This window comes from Nuphar pumila, chromosome 3 (assembly GCF_984573655.1).
Source record: "Nuphar pumila chromosome 3, dmNupPumi1.hap1.1, whole genome shotgun sequence".
NCBI lineage: Eukaryota > Viridiplantae > Streptophyta > Magnoliopsida > Nymphaeales > Nymphaeaceae > Nuphar > Nuphar pumila.
This window is the reverse complement of record NC_143251.1, coordinates 134,758,312-134,783,062: the sequence shown is the minus strand read 5'-3', so window position 1 is coordinate 134,783,062 and position 24,751 is coordinate 134,758,312. Positions and strand designations below refer to the sequence as shown.

Here is a 24,751-nt window from a genome sequence, read left to right as displayed (position 1 = left end):
CACCATATTTGACTTTTTCGAATAAGCATCAAGGATAGCATCTCGCACTTCTTTTGTTGTCTCAAAACTCATTAAGATCTCCACAACAGATGATTTCATAGACTGAAGAATCCATGCCATCACTAGGTAATTATAACTCTCCCAATCTGCATAGGTTTCAATCACTTTCTGGAGGCTTCTTCACTGCTCCATTAATGTAACCAAACTTCTTCCTTGCCTCGATTGAGATTTTCATTAAGCGGGACCATGCTTCATAATTCTTCCTATTGAATCTCACATTGGTGATCTCAAAACTAGTCACCTCATTTGTTGTTATTGTTATCCCACATATAGATTTAACTCCATCTGAGGAGTCTCCTACATGAGAGATCGTTGTCTTCTCACAAAGATTTTCCATGGAATCTTACTCTACACTATTCAACACACATACACGTTACTTCAACCTAGGTACACATAGGGCAGATTATTTTAACCCTGATAAACAATAGGGCTTAATCACAACATACTCAGTGTAGGGCCCATGGGGTGCCTCCTGGCCAAACAGGTAGAGAACAACTATGTCTTGTCCATCACTTTAGATACCAGCTTTTAAATGATTTCCTCAACTTAACAAACCCCTATCTAGCAGCAACAACCAACACCATCAATTGTAGAAGCCTTGAACACCATCGAACTCTCAAACCACTCACTCAGTCTATCAGGAGAGAATATGAGAAGATTTTGTTACTTTCTGAATACTCAATAAGCCTGAAAATTACACCATAGTCCTTTAAAATCGAGCCCTTTGAAATCCCTAAGGCCCCTTGTCAACGTGTCCTCTTGGCTGAGCAGGCGTGACAAGGATTAATCTCCTCACGTCACTTGCAACCAAGATGGTTCTAATACCATCTTTGCTTATTGAAATCCCACTTTGATCTTCCTTGTGTACCTAAAATCAAGAATAGAAAGGAGAGGGAATGGAAGATAGTAGAATAGAGGAGAGAGGAAGAAGAAGAAGATAAGAGATAATAAAGAAAAAAAGGGGGAGGAGAAAAGGAATAATCCAAGGTTGTAAGTAGCATATAGTAACCCGTATTGGTCGGACCCAAAGTAAAATATGTATTGTACTATAAAAAATTATAAATTTTACTAAAAACTTTAAAAATCTAAAAAAAACCATAGAATACAACAACACAATATATTTATGTAATAAGATTAACTAAACATATATATGTCATTAAATATTTATCAGAACACATTGCACAAGACATTCAGCAACACAAAATATTTAACATTTAACAACACAATACATTTAACTAAACATAGAGTCCATAAACATATGTTGATATATAAAAGTCATCTTCAATATCAAAAGTATCAAACTTCAGCTCAATGATTTCCTTCGTTTATTGCATTGTTCAGTGGATTGAGATGACGATGGGTCATCTTCTGAATCAAGTACCACCTCTAGCAATTTCTCTCCCATAAATATTGCATGTACTCGTGTACTTTTTTTATCGTCTTTTATAAGACTAGTAAGAAACTCAACACGAAAATCAGAAGAAATACAATGCGTACATAATTTCATGCTGGAGTTGTTATGCCCCACAACATGACATGAAAAAATATAACACACGATTGAATCAATAGACAAAGAACTTGCAGTTTGAACCCATCCACCTAACAAGCAATTGAACTAAACATCCATCTAAAGCAACAAACAAGCAATTTCCTGATCTTGGGCAAACTGGGTTTTGCAACTTTCAGGTTTTAGAGGGATCCCACAATGTAAATTGATCGTTAGTTGACGAAAACTGATGAGAAAATCATGAAACAATCTGAGATAGGGAAAGTTGGTGTTTGGATGGCTAATGAATTGGGTTGGATTAGAATGAGATTGGTTGAGAAAAATTGACAAAGAAGATTTTGTTGAAAGGGATTTTTTTTTGAGTGAAAGGAAACAAAATTTGTAAATAAGAACACCCACTCTTCTTCCTCTTCCTCTTCCTCTTCCTCTTCTTTTGCTCTTCTAATCGTGCAAGGCTACAAGGCCAAGTGTGCAAAGGTTTTATCAGTGACTCGTGAGATGTCGTAGTGCACCATGGGAACTACAAAGGGGAAGACTAAAGAGATAAAGTAGATGGCTAATATGGGTTTAGTGATGAGTCCCTAAATGTCCAAACACCTAAGAGGGGGGTGAATTTGGTGTTTAAATTTTTTTGTGATGCACAACCACAATGCTAGAGAAAGAGGGAGAAGCAATAAATAATACACAAGAAATTATAAAGGTTCGACCCAACTTGGCCCACGTCCTTTCAAATTTTTGCCGAATACACTAGATTCATTAGCCAAACGGTGCTAGTAACCAACTACTAGCATCACGGTGCTAGTAACAAACCACTAGCTCCATGGTGCTAGTGGCCAATACAACTAGCATCACGATGCTAGTAACCAAACCACTAGCTTCACGATGTTAACAACCACTTGTTCCACACCCCTTGTGAAACTCACAACGTGAACCTCCTTGGTTCACTCAAGCTCAACCTTGGAGCTTTTACAAATAAGTTAACGATAAAAAGATTCACTCTTTTCTATACAAGTTTTGCTCGTATATACAAAGCAACACTAAATGAGTTGGGTACATATGATTATAGTTGTTACCTTGAATGGGTACTTGAGTTATTGAACCCTGGTTTTGCCTATAAGAGTGCAACACATGAAATGATAATCTCTGTCATAAAGATAACCCTTTAGGCCCATTCTGAACCGATATCTGCTCTGAAGAAGGTAGATGGTTCAACATCGAGTGGCACATGATATGTTTTGATCGCAAGGCATTCTAGGGGTCTCCAGTCACTCATAGGTTTTTGGAAGTCGTGGCTATCGACATGTCCTATGTCATAGATTTACAACTATTGTTGTTAGTCTAGAATGCATCATATTGTTTGAATGTATGCCTTAGCGAGTGTCCTCTCCCAATCATGGACTGCCCACTTTGAACCGCGCCAGTCAAGCACTTGGGTAAAATACCTGAGAATAATATACCCCGAAATACTTCGGTTGTCGGCGAGGAGTCGACACCTAATTTTTAAGATTCGACACTTTATATCAGAGATTTAAGTTGCATTCGATTTGTCCAGGAGTTGACACTGCCTTTTTAAGAGTTGACTCTTTTTGTACTTCCCTCAGGAGTCGACACCTTGCCAGAGGAGTCAATACTTTTCTTCTTTACTTGAACTTGAAGTATAAATTAAAAATTTTCAAGAGTCGACTCTTTTTTATTTTAATTCTTGAATTTCTATAAAACTTCTTCAATGATTCTGACAATCTTTTTGGCACTTATTGGGAGGAATTACTTCACTTAAATTCAGTCTTTCGAGTTATAAAGATGAGTCTAAAATGTTTGCACACTTGAGATTCAAATATTACTCGTTGAATTGTTTTGTATTCATCAAAATCATACTTGGTAGCTCAACAATTAGTGCAACCCCTGTACCCAAACCTGAATTCAAATGTTATTTGGGTTGAACTATGAAGCATAGTCCACTAGTCTCATTATAAAGATTTTCTTTGTAAAGGAAGAAAATCATGACAAATTAAAAAAAAATGTTTTCTTTAAGAAAATGATTGTACTCTATGACAAAAATGATACATTTCCCGAAATACCCCATATTTTGCAAAATATTCCCCATTTCCAAAATCGCAGATGCCTAACTTTTTAGGACCTTTAAATCCTCGGTACTAGTGAACCTTGTAAAGTTCACGTGATATATCGGTACGTTGTCTAGATATCACAAACTCTCGCCAAAAAGTAGATTTGCACGATAACTGCATGGACCTCACAAATTTTGCATAACAAAAAATTGCGAACATGGCTAGTTTTCATCTGAAGGCAATTCGCAAATATCGTACAATATTTACATATATAGTAAGACATTTGTGAGCTACCATGTGATGCTCTTTGAGTAATTGATCCTCAAGGAGATCTGCAAAAGTATGGCAACATTCAAATATATATAGTATAACATGTGTGAGCTCTTATGTGAAGCTTCTTTAAGTGACTGATCTTCAAGGTGGCTCGCAAATGTGCGGCAGCATTTACATATACGTGTTGTGAACACCAGTGATGTTTGCACATACGATTGTCACAAATGCGGTACTACTTTCATAAATGATGTACGTCGTTCACATAGAATTCCTATAAATTTTTGTTGCGGATGTCCATACATTTTCATGCTTGTTGATTCATATATAAAGTCATTGCAGTTCTATTTTTTGCTTTTTATTTCTGGTTAGAACCTTAACTCTTTTCTCTCTCCCCTTATGGTGGTTCTCGTGTTTTACAATATTCTGACGACTTCTCTAATATCCTTAATAGTTGTGGTATCATTTTTCTTGACTTCTTTGGTTAGGTCAAAAGGTGAGTTCCATACAAACAATATATATATATATATATATATATATATATATATATATATATATATATATATTATTCCTAAGTTTTTTTCTTTTTTTTAGATATGAGCATTTAATATCCTTGTAGTATTTGTGTTTGATTGTTGTAGTGGATGTTTTGTATATGTTTTTCTATGATTTATTTAGAATTTGACATTGAATTTATTGTTTAGGATTTTTTTATAACTATATATTTGTTGGTGTTGTAGATTATTTATGTCTGTTTGCTTGTTATTTATGTAATATTCAGAGTGATTGTTGTGGGTAATTTTATTAATTGAATGTATGAAGTGTACATGGATTGCCCTTATTCACATGCTATTTTTATTAAATAAATGATATATTGTGTGGTTAGTGTAGGCAATTAATAATGGCCTCTGAAAGGGTGTATGTCACCATAGCATTAATCACGCTATTTGGAGTTCTTTAGTGGTCTCCAAATTAGTAGCTTTAATGGATTTTATGTATCGAAAATCTAAGGAATACAATTTTTTCCTTGGAATCAGGTACCTCAATCTTTGTGTGAATGATGTGGTTGCGCTTTGGACAGCGTGCAGACCTGTGAAGATGCCCCACAAAGTTGTCCAACCTTGTTTTGGACTTTTTAGTATATTGTTTTGTGGTCTTTCTTCAATCGGGTTACTGATTTATATTATAGTTTTTGTCGCTCATATGCAAAAACATATTTCGATGGATTCATCATTATGTGTGCAGAATGTAGCACTCTCCCACTATAAGAGGATGTCTAGCTGACCCTGTTCTTGTGGTTTGCTTGGTGTTGCGTGTCACACACCAAGTATTCGGTAAATTGCCTATGCGGCAATTTGTTGCAGTTTGCGGGGGACCTGGTTTTTTGAGTTTTGTTGTGCTTCTTTATTGTATCGCAAAGGTAGGTCTCCTAAACTAAATTTATAGAATATAATTTTTTGTTGTTTGGTATTAATCTAGTGTGTCTTAATGATATTTTGCTTAAGTATCATAACATAGTGTTATGTGTAGCAAATTAGGTTTAGAAATGCCTAATTCGATGGTTTTGTAAGAATTAAATTAGCAATTATGTTGATTTTGTCATTAGCATGATTAGTGTAGCATATTAACACTGTTAAGCAAGTTGCATAATTCTAAAATTTGATTATGTCTTAGGAATTTTGTCGCACGCCAAGTGTTCGGTCAAATGCCTATGTGAGACTGAATTTCAGTGTTGAATGTGGTTTTCAAAAAAGGTTTCAAAAGGGTTTTCAAAGGTCAGATATGCATGTTTGAAACTTCGTTTCGAAATAGATTTTATACATGTTGTAAATATGCTTTTGATTTCGTAGTTTGCATTATAAACATGCAATTAAGAGTGCGTGAATGTGCGTAGTTAACCATGTTAACATGCACATCACTAGTGTGATCTTTGCACATGCACGTGCATAGTTTATGTTCGTAAATGAAATGTGCTTAGATGTAACTATTAGTTTTAATTGTAATAACATAAATGCTTAGAGTTATATATATTACACTGTGATAATTGATTTGCAGGTATGAAAAAGAAAATAGATGAAACTTATTACTAAGTATTGTTTGAGGCTAGAAAGGCCATGTGCATTGAAAACAATGCAAAATGCAAACCGGCTAAATACCCATAGTAAGTATGTGGTGCAAGAATCATGCATAAAAAATTAAATACCTGTGGTAGAGTTATATATTATCTTGTTTGTATGTTGAATTATGATATAACATATATTATGCATGAGAAATTGAATCATCTATGCCATGTTTATCCATAAAAACACATGTAGAAGAATAATACATAAGGCATGCTAGAGTTGAATCATACATGAAAGCATATAGTAAATAGATCATGCATGAGAGCATGTGTAAAAGAATTATGTCATGATAGGATCATACATGAAAGCAAATATTAATATGTCATGTTGTATGCATGAGGGCATAGTTACAAGATGACATATAGCATACATGAGAGCATGTAAGATTAAGTCATGCATATGGCATGGAATGTTTAGTCATGCATGAGGGCATTGACTATTAATATCATGCATGAGAGCATGAGAGGGTTATCCTGTAAGATAATAATACTTGACTGTGACCTATGACTTAATAATAAAGATAACCTTAGACCATGGGTCAATTTGAGGCGTCGGTGAAGCCGAGCTCTTAGAGATGGTTGGATTTTATCCCGATCTCATGAGATGGTCAGGTATGTCTTGATCTCTTTGTCCTCCTGAGAGAGGGAAGGACGGTACAACCCTCATAGGATATATTGAGTTTTTGAGGGCTGAAGGCACCTCTTGTCCTTGTCCCACGGAGGTTAGGGGACAGGTCTACCAATGAATCTCAAGTGGTAGTATCACATCTCTGTAGAGTTAGAAATGCATGCCCGACTTTTCGTTCACAATTTTGGTTTGGTGTAGGTCAAGATTTGGGACCATGGGTTCATTCTCCCAACCACTGCATTGTAAGGTTGAATCATTCAAAAAAGGATCAGTTAAGTAATAAGAGGGTAAATAAAATATATAAAATAATAAATACTCATATGGTTATTTCTGGATGTCTATACCCTATTTTGTACCAGATAGGTCTAAATAAATCAGAGAAACAATGAATTAGATTTTTACAATCACTGTTATCATATGCATAAACATATAGATGTAAACATGTAGAGACTACTCAGGTTTGCATATGTCATTGTATATGAATTTCACATGTGAATGAAAAAGATAAGTTTATGGTTATGTGATTGACTTGTTTGATGTGCGTGAGGTGCTTGTATGTGTGAGACACACAAGAAAGGTCGAATTAGGGTTTGTTTCTTATATATCTTAATGCAAAAGTGCATTAATGATCTTAGAATGGACATGAGAATTGATAATTTAAATAATGCATATCATAGTTATGAGTTGGACATGAGTATACTACTTTGAGGAAAAAAAATATGAAAGTTTACATTTTTCATAGACTGTTATGTCTTATTGCACGCTGAGATAGTTGAATGGGATTTCAACCTATTGGTCATATGTGTTCTTTTAAAAGCATATGTTATGTTTGTGAGAGACTCTGATGTCCTGAATTGTTTGAGAAGCATGTGTGTGTGTTTCATGTTGGACATGGTCAAATGAGATTTGGCCTAATTATGTTTATGCAAATATATACGAATTATATATTGTCATACATTTATGCAAATACCCATCATAGATATGAATGAATGTAAAATTTTAATTACATGCATGAGAATGAATCCAAATTTTGAATGTTAAAGATGCAATTTACGCATTTATAAATGACTTAGAATGAATAGTTATAAATGTGAATGGATGTTATGTGAATGTTTGGATATGGATTCCCTTGACCTTCATTTTATAAATGATGAGAATCACACTCTGATTGTATCATTAGAAACTTGATATGTATTCTTCAAGTGTAGTTTTGGGTTTCTTACGACCAAGTGGTTGATGCCCTACAATTAGAGGACTGAAGCGAAGTGCAGATTGTTGTGTGGCTGAAGGCTCCACTCTTTACCTATTACAATCTTTGGAGGATCTAGATAGTTTTGATGGTTATAAATTTGTAACAATTTAACTTTGTTATTTCTAGATCTTTATGTTTAAAGACTTATAATATTTTGGAATAAGAATATTTGTGAATTTTGTCTTTCTATTTAGGCAATGGTTATGCATATGATTTTAAAATGTAAATCTTTACGTAACCCTCAATTGTCTTAAACCTTAAAGGAATTTCATCTTCTGCATTTTTCTAGGTGTGAGGATCCTTAGAGTAATAACCTCAATCGAGTTGTATTTATGTATTATTTTGTATTGAATCCGATATTGGGAGGCTAATATACACCCGCGCTTAAGCTCAGGCAGACCGTCCAGTATTTGGAACGATTAGAATGTGAACATAGATGAACTCGTTGACATATTACTTTCGATAATCATATCAAACTTTCTAATGAGTAAAAAAGTTTTAAATTTTTCTCAAAATTGTGGGTTTTTAAAAGTTTTAAAAATGTTGGATTTTTTAAGGACGTTACAAGGTCATTATTGAATATACCCCAACTGCCAAACCATTAGTTTGGTCATTTGTTGTTCAACTTCATTCATGTTGTGCAACCAAATGTCTCTTCTCATGAAGCCCATGGCTTGGACAACCACATTATCTTCCTCCTCTTCGTTTGCATCTTTATAGGGGTACCACGCTACCTAAATAATGAAATTTTATTCATGATTAGTTTTATATCATATTATTGATAAAAATATAGAAAATTGTTTCAAATATACTCACATGTGCCCTGGTGAGCCCGTGCAACTTTGCAGTGCATAACGCTCTTCCTATCTAAGGACCCAACCATCTTCGATCATTCCTTTCATCTTCGTTGTGTGATTGACTCTACATTACAACAAGTGGAAATTCAGAAGCACAGTCATGTCTCAAGGGCTTTTTAATGGATATGTGCTCTCATATTCAAATGTGTATGGATCAATACATGGATTAATACACAATATAGTATATCAACAATATTAAATCATGTTTGAGTATAAATCAGAAGTTAAGGTATAATGAATGGATAAATACCTCCAACACCAACATGGCGGTGATGTTTTTTCTTTCACACCTCATATTACTCAAACTTGCATACAGGTGTGCAAGTGAGGTATCTCCTCATGCATATTCATCAACATGATACAAGTCTTGCACTAATTGCATCTGCTTCACATGGATCAACTTTTCACTAGTGTCGTTGAATATGCATGTACCAAAGAAGTAGAGCAAGAATTTTCTCCCCTCCTTGTCCACCCTAAAATCGCTCTTCCCTCCAACACACACCAACTTTCCTTTCATTCTCCTTGCCTTGTTGGGTTATAGTGGTTCTTCAACCAAGACAAATTCAGCCTTTCACCTTAGAACACATCCTCATTCGCTTTCAAATAAAGATCACACATGAACACATCCTCATTCGCTTTCAAATAAAGATCACACATGTACTTGAAATCATTCCACTGATGTAAACTCACAGGTTCCCTATGGTGTTTAAATCTGATGATTTGTCTCACATCTTCCAATGTGATGGTCATCTCAATATCTCTAAAATAAAATGTATTGGTTGTTAGATTCCAAAAATGCACAACAGACTCTAAGAGGCTATAACCGATGTTCCATTGTGTGACCTCCAAGCATTTTTGAAAATGCATTTAATCCAATCTGTCCTTCATGTGCCCTGATAGTAAGATAAACCACTCGTATACTTGAAACCAGTAGAACTGATGCATGTGGCTTGTTAGATCCTCATAATATTGAGATTGCAGATCCTGTAACTACAATAAGTTTTATTGGAATCAGTCAAATATCACAATTTAATTATTGAATATAAGACTCGAATTCAAATCACACATATATGATAAACTAATCAATACATTTAAGTGCTCACATGCATGTGATTTAAACAAAAAAAATCTATAATAGGTCATTCAACATGCAAAGATAACTTTAAAACCATGTAATTTTTTTTACAAAATAACTTATTCAATCATTAAAGATGTGCTTACTGGAAAAACTCATAGTTGATGATTCTCAAAAAGTCATCGATGAGGTGACACCGATGAATCACCAAAAAATTTTGTCGAAGGAAAGAACATTGGGGACAACAAAAAACCTTAGTTTAAGTGAAGATAGCTCTGGGTGAGAACCATCAGTTTTAATTGAAGGGTCACATTTAATGCTCATATAAAATGTTGCAAAAGCACGAGAAATTCACATTGCAGTAATTCCCAAGTTTTGTGAATAGCAATTTTGCAATTTAGTTACCAGTTCTGCATATACATAGCATATTCACAATGAAAAATATGAAAGTCATGATGACATTCACAACAATAGGCGAATTTTGTCCAGGGAGATTCACAGGAATGTTTTGCGAAGGTCATACATTATATGCAAAGTTAGTACATTATTTGTGAAGTTCATTTTATAGTACGACATTCACAACATGTATATGCTAATGTTGTCACACATTTGCAGACCTCCTAGAAGATCAGTTACTCAAGGGATATTTGCATGGTGGCTTGCAAAAGTCATACTATATATGAGAATGTCGTAGGGTATTTACGAATCTGCATAGGTTTTCGGTTACAAGAGTTTTGCACAACCTATGCCCGAATTTCTGGATCCACAAATACATGGAGCAAGCTTTTAGATTTAGAACATTTCAATTAGAGCATATTTGCATGGATGCTGCAAAACGAATAAGATGTGCACGTTTGATGTGCGAATCTACTTTGTTAGGATGAAAACTATCCAAATTCACAAATTTATTTATGCAAAATTCATGAGGTCCACTCAATTATCATGTGAATATACTTTTTAGTGACAATTTGCGATATCTTGACAATGTACCAATATATTGCATAAACCTCAAGAGGTTCGCTAGTGTGAAGGGTAAAAAGGTCAGGCATCCACGATTTTGGACATGAGGCAGATTTTGTAAATTGTGGGCCATTTTAGGAAACATGTCATTTTGCAGGGACAATACTATTATTTCCCAAATAATACTTGGGTCGACCCTAGCCCGACCCAAGCAATGGGAAAGCCGGGCTTGGGTCATGATTTTTGCCAAGTATTCGAGACGACCCAAGTATTATATATACATTTTTAGCAAAAATAAATTTCTAAAAATATGTGGATCTGAGGTTTGGGATTTCATTTTCATGACCCGGTAAAACCTGAACCTGATAATTTGTCATTTAGAGGGATTCAGCCTGATGCACCTGACACGTTGTCAGCCCTATCTAAATGCATCGACTGGATGGCCATGATCCACATAGGATTTTATGGCATCATATGTCATAGGATAGGATCCTTTCTTGCCATCCGGGTGAATAGGCTTGTAACGAAGCAAACAGTCAAGAGTTTTGATCTAGTCTGGACTGGACTTGACCCATATTTAGGGGTGTCAACGGGTAGGGTTTGGTTCCTACTCAGGTGGAACCAAACCCAGATCTCATTTTAGATGCTGGTACCGGGTGCAGACCCAACTCCAATCGGACCCACCATAAGAAAAGCTATACATGGATCCTATAAAGACTACATGAACCAGACCCAGACCGTACCCGGTAAAATAATATTTTTTATTGTTTTTACATTGAAATTTTTTGGATCTTAGTTGAAGGTCCGGTTGGGCCCAGGTCTGGTATGAAATTTCACAAACCATACCCGCTCCATATATTAATCGGACCCTTTTATTCTGACCTGGATTCTAATTGCACTTCCTTGTTTATCACCAAACCCTGATTCTATAGGGTTTGGTACGGGTCAGGTCCGGGTCAAACCTGACCCATTGACACCCCTACCCATATTATTAGTTTTGAATGGTGTGTATTCGATTTCGGAACAAATATGGTCAGGTTTAAGGGGACTCATGTTGAGATGGGATATAAACATATACAGTAGGTCTTGGTCCTGCTTGGTTCGACTCTACCTGTTTTATCTTTTCCACTTAAAGCTCAAAAAGTTTTGTTAGTTTTTTTTTTTAGTTTTACTCGGAGAAACCACCCCAGGTGCAGAGACCTAGCTGCGCTGGCTCAGCCTGCCGTACTACGGTCTCGGTCTATCTTGGCATAAAACTCTGAGGGCTTACCCCTCAACCCCAGGGAGTCATCAAGCTTCGGCTTACACAAGGGGTGACACCCATGGGATTTGAACCTATACTGCCCGTCAAACAGTCTAGGCCCCATCCCACTACACCAAACCCCTTGGGTCTAGTTTTGTTAGTTTTTAACAGACCTGTAACCATATGATAACAGGATCTGGAACACAATTATAAAATCTAAATGAGGTCTAGATACATAACCAGGCTCATTCTTCAAAAATCTGATCCAATATTGAGTCGAGCATGAACCCACCCCGTTTCCACTCCAATACGACCCTTTGTCTATTCGGTAAAAATAATTTCGACCAAATTTTGAGTTTAGGAATAAATTTTGGACTTACAACTGAAAATCGCTGATTAAGTTAATGGTAAGGAATTAAACTGATCTACTTCCACCCATGTTAAGGGTGTCAGCAATATATAGTGGTATATCCCCATTTGCTTCAAAACCTATAAATTTCATAAACATCGTCGCGCCATATCATGATTTTTGAACAAAAACCACAATATTTTTCTTTTTTTGTTTCTTTTTTCCATATTTTTCTTCCAAAATAATGTAGGTTTAGAAAGAAACAGATTATTAAGGTATTCATTTGGGAAAGTTCATGATTCTTCAATTTATTGATATTTTGTCACCCATTTTTATAAAAGGTAATTAATTTGTTATTTTCTCATTATCCTTCTTTTTGTTCTTCTTTGTTTTTCGTTTCACTTTGTAGGTTTGCCATGGTTGGAGGTCTAGTCTTCTTAATTCTATGCAAGTCTTTGCAGGTTGCACTCTATTTACCTTTTTTTTCATTTCATCCATTTCTGTAAGCCCACATTTCTTTACTTCATGCTATAATCTAAGTTTTGTTTGTTGTGTTCCAATATTTTAGTGGCTTTTATTTTTCATTTCTCTTTCGCATGGACAGCCGCTGCAGCGAAAATTAATTACCTTATAAAGACTTGTTTTTGGAGTTTTTTCTCTTCATCCCAAGTTCACATGGTTTTTTACATACACATCCTTTATTCTCATTTATTTTATCTTAACTGATGTTGCAGTTAATGAAATTAATTTAGTGCCGCAAATTTACTTGTGTGTGTGTGTGTAGTAACCGGGTTGCCGCTAGAATAACAATGAGCTATACATAGCCAATATGAAATGTAGGTGGCAAATGATAATTGCTGATATATTGATATATTGCCAACCAAACTGTAGATGCTTGGTCCTTCCTGTAGGAAATGAAAATGGAACTAAGGAGTGTTGGCCATTTCCAACACTTGTTTTGCAAATCCAACCATGTAGATGTGTGGCATGGTGAATTTGCTAAGAATCAACCATTGAATCATGTATTTTTTGACGAAAAATACGAGATGCTTGAATATTTATGAAGATTATGAGCCGTTGATTTTAAAGCCTTAAATCTTGTTTATGCATCATAATCAGAGATTTAAGAGCTGGTCCTTAGATTTAAAAGAAAAGAACAAACAATCCATAGTTCTCAAATTCTAGTGACCCTAGAGCTAGGTAGCATATATCCAAACTAGAGCAGCCACCACATTTTGCACAAATTAAGATCATCGGAAGAGACATTGGCAAAACAGAGAGAGAGAGAGAGAGAGAGAGAGAGAGAGAGAGAGAGAGAGAGAGAGAGAGAGAGAGAGAGAGAGTCAAGCTGGAGTCTCCAATAACCAATAGAAATCCCTCTAAACAAATCTCTAACAGATAAATTTACCAGGAAAAAAGCATCATTGTGATGCATGAAGTTTATAATTTTGTTATTACAAAGGAAACTACAACTCTCCTTTGTTCACATCAGTGTGTGATTTATGTTCCTTCTTACTCGGGAAGATCCACTGAGATATGCTGGAGGCCATCCTCAACAACTTACAAGGAGTGGAGCAGGGTTGGGTGGTCACTATGTTGTTGCTGCAAATGGACTCAAAGTTGTGTATGAAATGAGGAAGAACTACCCTCTCCTGAAAAAACAAAGAGATTGGCATTGAGGCAAATTAAACAAGCAATATCTGGAGGCGTTTCAGTACAAAGCACAAGATATACCTTGAAAACTTCAAACGGACAGAAGTTGACGTCACCACAGCCCTGGAAATCAGATAATGCCACATTGAAAGTTAGTGAAAACTCCCAAAACAAAATATGCTTGCTAAACAGAGGTGTTAAGACTGTAGCTTGCGCTGGCACTAATATCGAAGGAGGAAAAGAAGAGAAGGGAAAGGAGACATGGAGTGGAAGATAGAGGTGGAAAGGAGAAGGGGTTTCTTCTATTCGAGGGACAGCTTGCCTCCAACACCCACAAGGGTGAATTTTCATTAGCATTTGTCAATCTCATTACAAGGGAGAGAACATAAATTCTCTCAAGCACTACGGATCTGGATCTTACAACTCTATCCAACCACATACCTAATACGTGACCTGACATCAATTACAAAAGAGAACCCAATATTCCTAGACCATACCTATGTCACAAATGTAGGGTCATAATCAAAGCACATCAAGGATGATTGCTTTCACTGAACTTCTTCATGAGCACTGGCTAAAGTTCAATGGAATGCTTTGCCAAAAGCTTATTAGTCTACGACTTACTACATGTTGATAAAAGATTTTCAAATAAATAACCCCTATACAAAAAAACATGTTGCACATCTTAGATACTAAAGGCTGATTGAAATCCTAAACTATTCAACTGACAGACCACTCAAATATGTAGTTTCAATGAAGACTTGACCTATGCGGAAGAAAGAGCATGAGAAACAAACATAAGGCATATTGCACCATACATGATACACAACAAACAGCATATGTATCTTAGGACCATTATGGTATCTGTATCTTACATAAGCAAGTGCATAAGTGACGTCTGATTACAACCATGAAATAGCAATTTCATCCCATGTTGCACAGAAAACTGCTTATGCTCCACGCAGATATACATACAAGGCAAGCATCTCATGTACTTCTAAGTAGTCCCATAGAGAAGAATGTGTTGATTATACAGCACATCTTGTTTCTACTTAGCATTTTTTAGTGAATCACGATCTACATGCTATACAAATCAATGTTGCCAGACTAGGAAGCGGAAGCGGGAAACGATACGGGAAGTGAAAGCGAGAAGTGATGCATTTTAAAATATATAGGAAGCGGGAAGCGAGGAATAAAAAAAAAATATATATATATATATATATATATATATATATATATATATATATATATATATATATATATATATATATATATATATATATATATATATATATATATAAGAATTGAATGAGAATCAAAATAAAACACAAATAAAAACTAAAATAAAAGTGACTAATACTAAATTTCATGATTTTTTAGTGTAAGAATTAAATTTCTAACAAAATCTAAAAATGATAACTACCAATTTAGCGAAAGCATATGTAAGTGAGTGAGAAGAGTTACAGAAAACACATAAAAAGCTGAGTAAGAGAACATATAATAAGAATAAATGAGGTGTTTGGAAAACATAGGAGAAGCGTGGGGGAATCGAGGTTCTCATCAAGTTTCGGAAGCGAGTACCGCGCTTTCGAAGTGAGTTTCCGGAAAGCGAGCTTCCCACCTATCTAAGAAGCTTCTGGTAACTCTGATACAGATCCTACATCCTACACTATCAGGCAAAACCACAACTTGTTCAAAAAGGAGACCACATATGTACTTTAATTGACAAGTTGATTGTAAACATTATTTCCAAACTTGCATACTTATCGCTAACATTAGCATATGCTAGGCATCACAAATTATCTCATGATTCTGCCCTTTCATATTTTAGCAGCTAAAGATTACAAGCATTGAAAATAGGGATGCTAATCACATGTAGGAAAATTGAACAAACAGAAGGATGATAGGGAAAACACAGCCCAAGAATTTACCGGCAGTTTGACAGGAATCTCGTTATGCAAAACTTGCACAAAGTAATTGTTATCAGCAGGACAGTGGTACAAAGCTAGCATGTTATTCCCTGCAAATGGAGCTACTATGCTACCCCTCCAACTTCTTTGCAGGGGAGGCTTTGGTGGCAGTTGAAAAGGCTGTTCACTTTGTATTTTGTCAAATTCTGCAACCATCAATACCATAAATGAAAGCACAAAAAGGACATTTTGATACTTTTGTTGCAGCAGGTAAAAAGCACAATTGTTTGTTGCTTATAAATAAGAAAAGCATTCAAGCAAGAACTCACCAGATCTTTCAAGAAAAAGTCCAAGCAGGCATGTAAAGGGAACAACTGTTTCAGCATGAGCAAATCGAAACTGTGCTTTCTCAAAGGTTCCTGTAGACCGTCTCTCTGGAGTAAAGCCGAAAACACACAAAAACTGCTCAGATGGTATAATAACATGCACCACACACACACACACACACACACAGAGCACCTACTCCCTAGTTATAGCCATTGAATCTATTGATATCCAACAGCTATGATGGGGGCTAATATGCAAGCATGTCCATGTTTTAATGACACCAACAAGGAGTAAAATGTGCATGTCATTCCATTTATTATTGAAAACTAGAAAGGCAATCGAGATCATGGAGAACCTTTCCCCATGTTTAGCATTAATTGGTTATTGACTTAACATAAATCTCTCTCTCTCTCTCTCTCTCTCTCTCTCTCTCTCTATCTCTCTCTCTCTCTCTCTCTCTCATGCATGTGCATGCATGGAAAACTCTATGAAAATGGCCCCCTCTTTTCTCTCTAAGCATGTGTACATGCTAACCAAAACCAAGTGTGTTGGATCAGGGCTGGATAGAGGTTGACCCTAATCCACCCCCACCAGTGCCAAACGGATGGGGGGTCAGGTTCATATATATTATATATCCAGATAAATGGGTAGAGTTAATACAGGATTGACTCAAATTTTTTGATTCAATTAATATAAAGTACATAAGGAATTCTTTTAATACCATTTCAAGTACTAACCATCTTAATGTTTAAATCTTCAAAAGTTCTTTTTTGTAGTAATGAAAATAAATCATTACCAGCATCAGATGGGAGAGGTGGAGCTTCCGTCCAGTAGTATTAGGAATGCCAAAAGATTGTACTAAACGTGAGAGAGAGTTCTAGAAAACTAAAAGAAGTGTTCAGAGGGAGCGATACAAGGTGAATGTGTGAGTATGTCATGCATCCATCCATGTATGTGTGGTCTATACATGCATGCATGAGGGGGGAAAAGACACATACTAAGTATCGTCCAGGCATGAGAGGGAGATAAAGAAAGAATTCACAAAAGTCAATAGTAATAAATGCATTTACCATTGGAAAAAGTCCCATTTGCCTTTCTTGTTTCATTAATAAATAGACATGCATGCACCCCTCACCACAGCCATTGGATTTCAATAGATCTAATGGCTATAATTAAGGAGTAGTTGCTCCGGGAGCACCGTATCATTACTATATATATGTTTTATTATTGAACTATAAATGTCAATGTTGTCCAAAGTGTTGAGGCAAAGCGAGGTACCATAGCACCCATGAGACAAGGCATAAGCCTCATGGTGATGAAGCACCAACCTCACAAAAAAATAAGTTTTAAAACCAATCAAAATAACTTAGAGAAGCAGCAATTAAGCATTTTGTATGTAAACTAATAATCAATAACTCGGACAATATTGAGCTTATGGTAGCATCATGTGTACCAAAAGAATCATTGAGATCTAGAAGGAACACAAACAGCCCTTAATCATTCCATGAAATATTCAAGAGTGAAACTAGAACCATAATAAGGTGTGAGAGACATTAAATATGAAATTCATGCACCCAGGATATATTTTTGTAATATTGAATATCTAGATGAAAAATCACTAGTAACTCAAAGTTATATGAACTTGATGCACCCAGGATATATTTTTACAATATTCAACATGTGTACTGGTAAGTGGAAGTTTGATTTAACTTTTATTATGACACAAAAAGGGTGTACTTGATAGATGAGTCTACTCAATCTACCATCAAATTTAAGTATTCTTTTTCCCAAAAATTAAGGCACCTTATCAACCAAGACGGAAGTCTTCAAATGGACTTAAAAACCTTGGAATAAAATGTGATACAAGACCTACAATGGTCATAAAGATTAATAGTGCCCAAAGACAAGGTATCACCCAGCATCTAAAGCATTTTAGATTAGGAAAGAGTTTCTATCTTAAAACCATTTTTGGACACTATGTTAATGGGATTATGTAATATCACTCCCCAATTCAATGCAACCAGGTATGACCCGATCAGTACCAACCAATATCCACTCTAGATTAAAGATGCCAGGTTATAAACACCACGCCATATCCCAACTACATGGGGTCGGCTTCATAATGGATATTTTTCATTCCTTCATATCTAGAACTATAAATTTGGTCACTTTACAAGCCTTCTAAGACTTCAATGGTCTTCCGCACCACAAAGACACCAAATTCAGTCCTGGCTTCTAAGTAAATTTAAAAAACAAGTGGCTTTTCTTGGAAAAAACTCAAAGAAACTAAAAAATTCAAATAAAATCATTTTTTTGGAAAACAGCAATATTATCACAAAAATGCCCACCAAATCCTTTGGTTTAATTGAGTAGACTTTCAGTTTTACCCCAAAGGTTTGTTATCGGTAAGCAAATGCCCCTATATCTAGGCTATCATCACTTTAACCTTGGGTTAGCTCTAGAGCATGATATGAATGTACAATTTTACCTGTGTAACAATTGCACGTTTTGCCCTCAAAGTTGAATTCCTATAACATTTGCCTCATTCAAATCAGTTTGATGTTTGATTAGCACTAATTCATGCAGAATTACTAATTTACTCATGCAAAAAACCGTACTAGGTTTTTCCTGCATGCTTGGACAAAATTACTCTTTTGCCCTGAAATATGACACTTTTTCAAAATGACCTTTACATTATCACCATATTCTGGTTTTTATCCTATACATATTGGTCACTTTTGCTGCTTCAGTTTATTGTTTTGCCAGTGGTTGTAAAATCACTCTCCTAGGAATATTAGTGGGTTGAATGTGGGCATTCCTCAACATCCAACATAATTAGATGCTACCAAATTGGACCTAAAGTCAATCTGGCTATAGATGACAAAACTTTCACCAAATGGATAGACTATATGTTAATATTATTGTTTTGGATCAAATTTCTAACCAATCCAAATCCACTATTGCATTCACTTTAGATACACCTAATTTAATTCATCCATTTAATTGGATTAGGTATTAGGTTCCTTTTCATTCATATTTGAATCCAAATCTAAATCAAACTATAGATCCAAAGCCATCCTCATATAAACACATATCCAGTTAAGGTAAATAGCTTATAGGATCTAGGTTCGCTAGAAGTTTTCATCAGAAGACTATGCACTATTTCATTATGCTGGATTTATGCCTACATCTAACCCAAGTCCAATCCATTAACACCTTTAGTTTTTTCCCTAATCGAACATTTGTCTTACATCTAGTTGCATTCAGAATTAGAAGCAAAAACATTAAATGATTTGATTAAATAGTATCTGAAAATTGTTCGTAAATCCAAGGGAATCAAACATGAAAATCCAGACCCAAAGAGATGAGAATTTCATTACTCATTAGTCTGTCAGATGTTTACTGTCTGTGCTGACCAAATAGGGACAACCTAAGTAACAAATTCTTTGGGTCTTTATAGTAATATTTTATGCCATCAACCACACAAAAGCATGCAAGTCAAGACACAATTCTCAAAAGATAACAGCAAAGAAAATGGAAATAGAATCCATGGTTGTAGCATCGAGTAAAATCACGCATATGGATTTATTATATATGTACATGTAAAATGTAGAGTCCATTTTTTTGTGCCTTCTACAAAATCATATCTTCAGAGAAGTTGTAGGACATAAAACACATAAATCATATATAAAGATGCCCCCAAATCCAAATCTTCTGGAAAATTGGAAATGAAAATATATGCAGCTGCTCAAGCAAATCTACGACATTTGGCAGACAATGGTCTTTGGTTGTACACTCAATTTTTGGGCCATGCATGTTAAAAATGTATATATATATATATATATATATATATATATATATATATATATATATATATATATATATATATATATATATATATATATATATATATATGTGTGTGTGTGTGTGTGTGTGTGTGTGTGTGTGTGTGTAACTAAGTTAGGGTTAGTCTAGTTAGAATTAGATTTTTTATTTTTATTTGTTTAGTTTGTATTGAACTAGTCAACATGTTGACTAGTCAATACCGTAGAGTCGTTGGGGGTCCCAACGACTCTCAAGGAGCCTTCTCCTTTGTGTATATATATGGGGCATAGCCCCCACTTTATGTATCAATTCAAGTGTGGATTACAATCAATAAAATCACTATTTTTTATCTTTTGCTCTTGAACCCATTTAGTGGGTATTTGTGAGTGAACCCTTTTGTGGTTCATTGAGTGTTCATTTCGGTATTTTTGGTGGAACTCTGAGTGTCCATTGTTGGTGATTTAGTGAACATCTTTGAAGGAACTCATTTTCTTACATGGTATGAGAGCATGGTGATCAAGCTGAAATTGTTTTTAGAACATTGGGAAGCGTGATACTCCAAATTTGAAAGTGTTGAAGCTCTCTTGCAATTTCTATTCGAAGTGGCATTTGTTCGGTGGTAGAGTGCTCGTGACCTCCACCGTTACTCCCATTCTCTTCTCTCCTCTTTCTCTATTATTTTCTTTTTTTATCATTATAAAAATGGATTTTAATGAGTAGAAGGTGAGAAAGAGATACCTCTTAGGGAGGTTGAGAAAAATAAGGCAATAACCACTTATGAAAAAAAGTGGAAGGAATGGAGAATGGGACATGTCAAGATTATGTCTTGGCTCATCAGTAGTGTCAACATCAAGAAGTGTTCAAGTCTTGCTAAACTTGAGCATGCAAACAATGCATGAAATTATCTTAAGAGAATGTACTCTCTTAAAGATATTGCACATTTGTGCAACCCATAAGATAAGGTATGAAATAAGGCTCAAGGGGACAAAAGCATTAGAGAATATAATAATAGTTTGTCTGAATTATATGAAGAGTTGGCTCTTCTTGAACCAAAGTGTCATTGTTCGGAAGACATAAAACTCCATCAAAATCAAATAGATATGGAGCACTTTTTTCAATTTATTAATAGATTAAAATCGGAGTTTGAATCCACCAAATCCGCTCTTCTTCATTGAGGGAAAGTCTCTTCGATAGAAGATACGATATAAGAATTAAGTATGGAGGAAAATAGGCCTAAAAAGATAATCTCTAAGACGGATGATGATTAGGTTCTAGCCGTATCTAGACCGAAAAACTATGTTCATACCTACAAACTCCCATACTATGGAAGGTTAAATGATGAGAAGCAAGGCAATGAGTATGAAAGAAAAAAAAGTTATTTGCTACTATTGTCATGAACTGAGAAATGTAAAAACATATTGTCCTAAATTGAAGAAACCTAACGAGAAGAAGGTTGCCATTGTTGGATCTCCACAGGAGTCGAGTAAACCATCTATTAGAAACATGTCCTTAACACAATTAGTTGAGGCTCTTCAACCTCTACTCAAATGAGCATCTTCATCCATTGGAGTCGTGGTCTCTTCCTTCGGTTTCTCCGATCCCAGTAAATCTCTTTGGCTTCTTGACTCAGGTACCTCTTTTCATATGACACCAAATAGTGATATGTTATCTGAATGTCATAATTCAAGTAGATCAAATGTTTTCACAACCGATAGAACATCTCTTGAGATAAAAGGAATGGGAAATTTTGAAAATATTTCTCAAAACTTAAAAAGATTTTGTATTCCAAAAATTAGATATATTCTTAAACTAAACCTAAATCTTTTATCCGTTTCTAAATTATCTTACCATGAAAGTAATGTTTCTTTCTCCTCTCGTGATTGTCGAGTGCAGGATCGTCAGTCAGGGAAGCTGATTGGGGAAAGTCATAGAGAAGGAGGCTTGTACTATATGAATTTTTTGAAAATACCCAAGAATACATTTTGTTGCAATGTTCAGAAATTGGATTTAGACTTATCACATAAGAGACTTGGCCATCCTATTATATCCAAGATTTAGTTTTTTCCAAAGATGAATTTTTTTTATAATTTTGAAAATTTTACATGTGAAGAATATATTCTGGGTAAAATGAAGAGATTACCATTTCAAGAAAGAACATTTGTTTCTTCTCGACCACTTTGAGTTAAATGTATGGAGACATGCACCTGTTATATCAAAAGATGGATTTGTGTATTATGTAATTTTTATGGATGATTTTACGAGACACTTGGATTTATTTTCTTAAACATAAATCCAAAGTTTTCTCATATTTTCAAATATTTCATAATTTAGTCAAAAATCAATTTAAGAATGATATTTCCATCTTTCGCACTAATTGAGGGGGAGAGTTTTTATCAAAAGAATTTAAAGATTACCTAGACCTATACTGTATCACACATAAAAAATCATGTCCTTATACTCCTCAACAAAATGGTTTAGCTGAAATGAAGCATAGGCATATTATATAAACAACAGGGACTTTACTTATTACAAACCAAGTATCTAAAGATTTTTGGGTTGAAGCCATATTAACTGTCGTTTATCTTATTAACAGAATGCCATCCGCTTCCTTAAAAAATGCACCTCTTATTAAAAAACTTTTCAAACAAATCCCAGATTACTCTAGGTCAAGAGTTTTTTTATGCAAGTTTTAGTTTTTACTGACAAAAATGACAAACTCCCTCCTCGTGTTATTCCTTGTGTTTTTCTAGGATATGCAAATAATAAAAAAGGTTACAGATGTTTTGATTTTAAAACTAAAAAGTTATATGTTTCAAGGAATGTATCTTTCTTAGAAAAGAAAAGTTTTTTTGAAACCGAGAAAACTAAAGAAATAAATGAGTATTCTTTTTTGTTGGATTTAATTCCAAAGATTGGTGATTGTGATATTGATAAAGACCAAAAGTTAAAAATGATGTGACAAGTGAAAAACCATCTCAGAAAGATCAAGAGTATATTCAATATTTCAGGCGTGATAATTTAGAACATCCATGTGCTCTTGAAAAATATACTAATAATGAAAAACAGGAAGAGATACAAACTAAAAGGTCATCTAGAGTGTCAAAAATCCCTGAAACTTTTGTGTCCTATGAGTCTTTTTCACCTAGGTATCAAGCCTACATTGCATTAATACATTCCTATATAGAACCTTCCAATTATGTTGAAGCAAAGGAACATCCTGAGTGGGCAGAAGCTATGAGAGTGGAATTAGATGCCTTAAAAAGGTGAATACTTGGACTATTCAAGACATTTCCCTAGGAAAGAAACTTGTGTATAAAGTTAAAACCAAGAGTGATGGAACTCTTGAAAGGTACAAAGTCAGATTAGTTGCCAAGGGATATTCTAAAAAATATACAATAGACTATGAGAAAACCTTTGCTTCAGTTGCTAGAATAACTACAGTTAGGACCTTAGTAGCTCTTGCCTCTATAAAAAAAATGGCCTATATATCAAATGGATGTTAAAAATGTATTTATGAATGGAAGTTTGGCTGAAGAAGTTTATATGAAAACACCGCCTAACATAGTTATCCCTAAAGGAAAAGCTCTTGGCTTAGACAAGGCCTTATATGGTCTTAAACAAGCACAAAAGGCTTGGTATGACAGGTTTAGTCAATTTATACTTGATATTGGATTTCAAATTTGTCTGACTGACACAACTTTGTTAAGATTTTTTATACAGGTATTATTATCTTTTTCGTCTACATGGCCGATATGATTATCACTGTCAGTGATAAATAGAGAGTTGAACACATTAAAAGGCTTCTCAAAACACATTTTAAAATGACTGATTTGGGGTTTTTTTTTAAATGGTATAGAAGTTGCTTATTCTTCTAAAGGTTATCTGATGACTCAATCTAAGTTTGCTTTAGGTATTGTTGACAGGTCTGCTGACTCAATCTAACTTGTCGGGGCATTATTATATCTAGCAATTACGAGACTTAACATTTCGCATGCAGTTCATACACCAAGCCAATTTCAGCATGCTCCTACCACTGTTCATATGGGAGAAGTTTTGTGTATTATTAGATATATTAAAACTTATATTTTTCGAGGACTTTTTTTGTCTGTTTTTTCATCCTTAGATTTAATTGTTTATATCGATGTTGACTGGGGAGGGGATCCAAATAACTGACACTTAACTACTGGTTTTTGTGTATTTTTAGGTGAATCATTGATTTCTTGGATGTGCAAGAAGCAGCAGAAAGTCTTTCTCTCATCAACTGAAGCAGAATATAGAGCCATGGCTACAACTACTAAGAAAGTGGTCTGGCTAAGGAGATTGTTGGTTGACATGGGTGTTCAGAGTAAAGGAGCATCACGACTATATTGTGACAACAAAAGTTCTATCTACATTGCCAACAACCGGACCTTCCACGAAAGAACCAAACACATTGAGATGGATTGTCACTCTGTACGAGAGGAATTCCTATACAGCACTATTGATCTCCCCCAAAACCTCTTGTTGCTCCTAGATTGCACTTTCTCTTAGACAAACTTTCGATTGTCCAACCATAAGTTTGAGGGAGTGTTAAAAATGTAAATATACATATATGTATATATATATATATATATATATATTTATTTATGTGTAACTAACTTAGGGTTA

At 35.0% G+C, this 24,751-nt stretch overlaps 1 protein-coding gene across 1 annotated transcript in view; it reads right to left on the bottom strand.

Annotated features, from left to right (window-relative positions):
- Nucleotides 1-13,740: 13,740 nt before the first annotated feature.
- Nucleotides 13,741-24,751, bottom strand: part of LOC149843943 (histidine acid phosphatase family protein) — an 81,459-nt gene continuing 70,448 nt past the window's right edge. The window contains exons 8-11 of the mRNA XM_090000189.1: nt 16,282-16,386; nt 15,974-16,158; nt 14,124-14,165; nt 13,741-14,041 (exon numbers count right to left, since the gene is read on the bottom strand). Coding sequence (XP_089856315.1) covers nt 13,856-14,041; nt 14,124-14,165; nt 15,974-16,158; nt 16,282-16,386 — 518 coding nt within the window. The 3' untranslated portion in view covers nt 13,741-13,855. The remainder of the gene's footprint in view (nt 14,042-14,123; nt 14,166-15,973; nt 16,159-16,281; nt 16,387-24,751) is intronic.